Raw genomic sequence first — 2786 nt, 5'->3', positions numbered from 1 at the left:
ATTCCTATTGAAGACATCCTTATTCAAATTATTCCTCTGACTCTACATATATTTTAATCTACACTGGATTTGACATCTATGTTTTTTTAAGAGACAAATAGTTTCAACACAAATACCAATCTATGATTGTTCATCAGCTTCTGTTTTTTTTCCAATGTTAAAGGTGAATGGTGTAACTAAAAACTTACCCATTCTCTTAAATGGAGGTCGTGTTTCTATCTATGCAAGTGGATCTCGCACATATCTCAACGCTGATTTTGGCCTGAGTGTAATGTACGATGGACAGTACACAGTGTCTATCTCTGTGCCTTCAAGTTACAGGTATTTATGTTTGAATTATTTTGTTTACATTCTTACATTTTTTTTATCACATATATTTAAGACATGTAGCTGTGACTCTGGACGTCATTAATATAGAGGGAAAACATGTGGACTTTGTGGAAATTTCAACGGCAATCCAAATGATGACTTCCGCACCCTGTCTGGAATAGTGGTCACCACTCCACAAGAATTTGGGACAGCGTGGAAAGTGGCAGGCAACTACACCTGCAGTGAGGGCTGTGGCTCCTCTTGCCCACAATGCACCAATGAGCTGCCTGCTAGAGCACAGTGTGAGGTGATTCGGGCAGCTGACGGTCCCCTCAGCTTCTGCCATGAGCATGTGGACCCAGCGCCATATTTCAATAACTGTGTGTTTGATGTTTGTGTGGCCGGAAATCAAGGCCAAGATCTTCAGTGTAGGGCCATGGAAACGTATGTCAGTGCCTGTCAGTCTGCTAATGTTCGAATCTACCCTTGGAGACAAAACACCTGCAGTAAGTGTTTTCCAAGAAAGTCTTTTGATCTACTGCACATATGTTCATGCATCAAAGTTAATCATTTTAACCAGCTGACATCCATCATTTATTTCTCATAAAGGACTTGACTGTCCAGCCAACAGCCATTATGAGCTGTGTGGTACTGGCTGTGGCCACACCTGTGCCAGCAGCATTAATGCAACCTGTGAGCAGGTTTGCTCTGAAGGATGTTTCTGTGACGAGGGCTTCCTCATGAGTGGGACAAGATGTGTCCCTGTAGAAAGCTGCGGATGTCAATATGACGGCTTCTACTACAGTGTAAGTTAATTAATCTTTGTGATTTTAGCCTTTTGCACACACAACCATTTCCCTTTGGTCAAGCAGCTCTCCTATATCCTAACCCTTTATCACAGATGTCAGAATCCCGTTGTCTTTTTCAATCTGACCATCTCTATCAACCATCAACATTAATGTGCTTAACAAAGTAACCACACTTACCAGATGAAAGGTTTTTTCACAATACTGTAGAGAGAGGACCAAAGAAACTCTACAATATGTTTTGTTTATCATCAGATTATTTAAATAGGGAAGAACAATTTGCAACTTTAATGTGCTACACATTTTGTGTGTAAAACTTGTAACTTGGAAGTTGCAGATAACTGGCTGACTGGATCCTCATATTTTTCTTAATACATTTTGCAAACACCACCGTTGTGATGAAAAAGAGAACTGAAGGCAAAGCTCCCAATCTACCAGTCAGTTTTTATTCCTACCCTCACCTATGGTCATGAAGGCTGGGTCACGACCGAAAGAACGAGATCCAGTGTACAATGCCAAAATAGTTTTCCTTAAGAGGGTGGCTGGCGTCTCCCTTAGAGAAAGGGGGAGGTGCTCAGTCATCCGAGAGGAGCTTGGAGTAGAGCCTCTGCTCCTTCGAGTTGAAAGGAGCCAGTTGAGGTGGTTCGGGCATCTGGTAAGGATGCCTCCTGGGCGCCTCCCTAGGGAGGCGTTTCAGGCTTGTCCAGCTGGGAGGATGCCTCGGGGACAACCCAGGACTAGGTGGAGGGATTATATCTCTAGCCTGGCCTGAGAACGCCTCGGGATCCCCCAGTTGGAGCTGGTTAATGTGGCTCGGCAAAGGGAATTTTGGTGACCCCTGCTGGAACTGCTCCCCCCGTGACCCGCTACCATACAGGCGGACGAAGATGGATGGATGGATGAACATTTTGCAAATTAAGCCTTTTTACATCTACTCCCCCGTACCCCTCAATTTGCCCCTCTTTTGTCTTGTTAACACCATTTAACCATCGTTCTTTTCCCATTTTCTTCATTCTTTTAAATCTATTAAAATGTTCTCCAATTGCCTTGCGCTGACTTGGAACATTACATTTAATATTGTTATACACAGCCCACAATTTGTACACATCTGTATCACTTTACTACATAGCATAGGAATGTATGCATATGAACATTTAATGTCTTATGCACAACACAGAACAGTGTCAATTTTATCATCCTATCCCCCTCTGCAGCCTTTTGTCTTGTCTTGATGTGTCACAGAGTAAATATATCCTTTTTATGTGTCTCTTTCTCTCACGTGTTGCAGGCTGGTGAGTCCTTCTGGACCGAGGGTTGCTCCCAGCGATGTGAATGCTATGCTCCCAATGACCTGCGCTGTTCGGCTGTATCTTGCACTTCTGCACAAGAGTGCACCATCAGAAATGGTCGGCGGGGCTGTTTTGATGCAATGTCTTCTCCTTGCACTGTGTGGGGGGACCCACACTACATCACCTTTGATGGGGCACTGGCTCATTTCCAGGGCACATGCTCTTACATCGTTACTGAGAGTGTGAGCCACGGCACCAATGAAACACAGTTCCAGGTAGTAGCCACCAATAATCACCGTGGCAACAACCACGTGTCGTTTGTGTCAGCAGTGGATATATACCTCTCAAAACAAGCAAAGAGAGTGCATGTCAGGATTGGACC

At 44.1% G+C, this 2786-nt stretch overlaps 1 protein-coding gene across 1 annotated transcript in view; it reads left to right on the top strand.

The window, feature by feature from the left end:
- LOC117937284 (alpha-tectorin-like) overlaps positions 1 to 2786 on the top strand; it is a 37574-nt gene that overhangs the window by 17379 nt on the left and 17409 nt on the right. Inside the window, exons 2-5 of the mRNA XM_034861123.1 lie at positions 156 to 321; positions 418 to 815; positions 919 to 1115; positions 2404 to 2746. Coding sequence (XP_034717014.1) covers positions 272 to 321; positions 418 to 815; positions 919 to 1115; positions 2404 to 2746 — 988 coding nt within the window. The 5' untranslated portion in view covers positions 156 to 271. The remainder of the gene's footprint in view (positions 1 to 155; positions 322 to 417; positions 816 to 918; positions 1116 to 2403; positions 2747 to 2786) is intronic.

The sequence above is a fragment of the Etheostoma cragini genome, chromosome 21 (genome assembly GCF_013103735.1).
Source record: "Etheostoma cragini isolate CJK2018 chromosome 21, CSU_Ecrag_1.0, whole genome shotgun sequence".
In the NCBI taxonomy this organism is placed as follows: domain Eukaryota; kingdom Metazoa; phylum Chordata; class Actinopteri; order Perciformes; family Percidae; genus Etheostoma; species Etheostoma cragini.
Note: the sequence above shows the minus strand (reverse complement) of the source record. Positions and strands in the feature narration are given on the sequence as shown.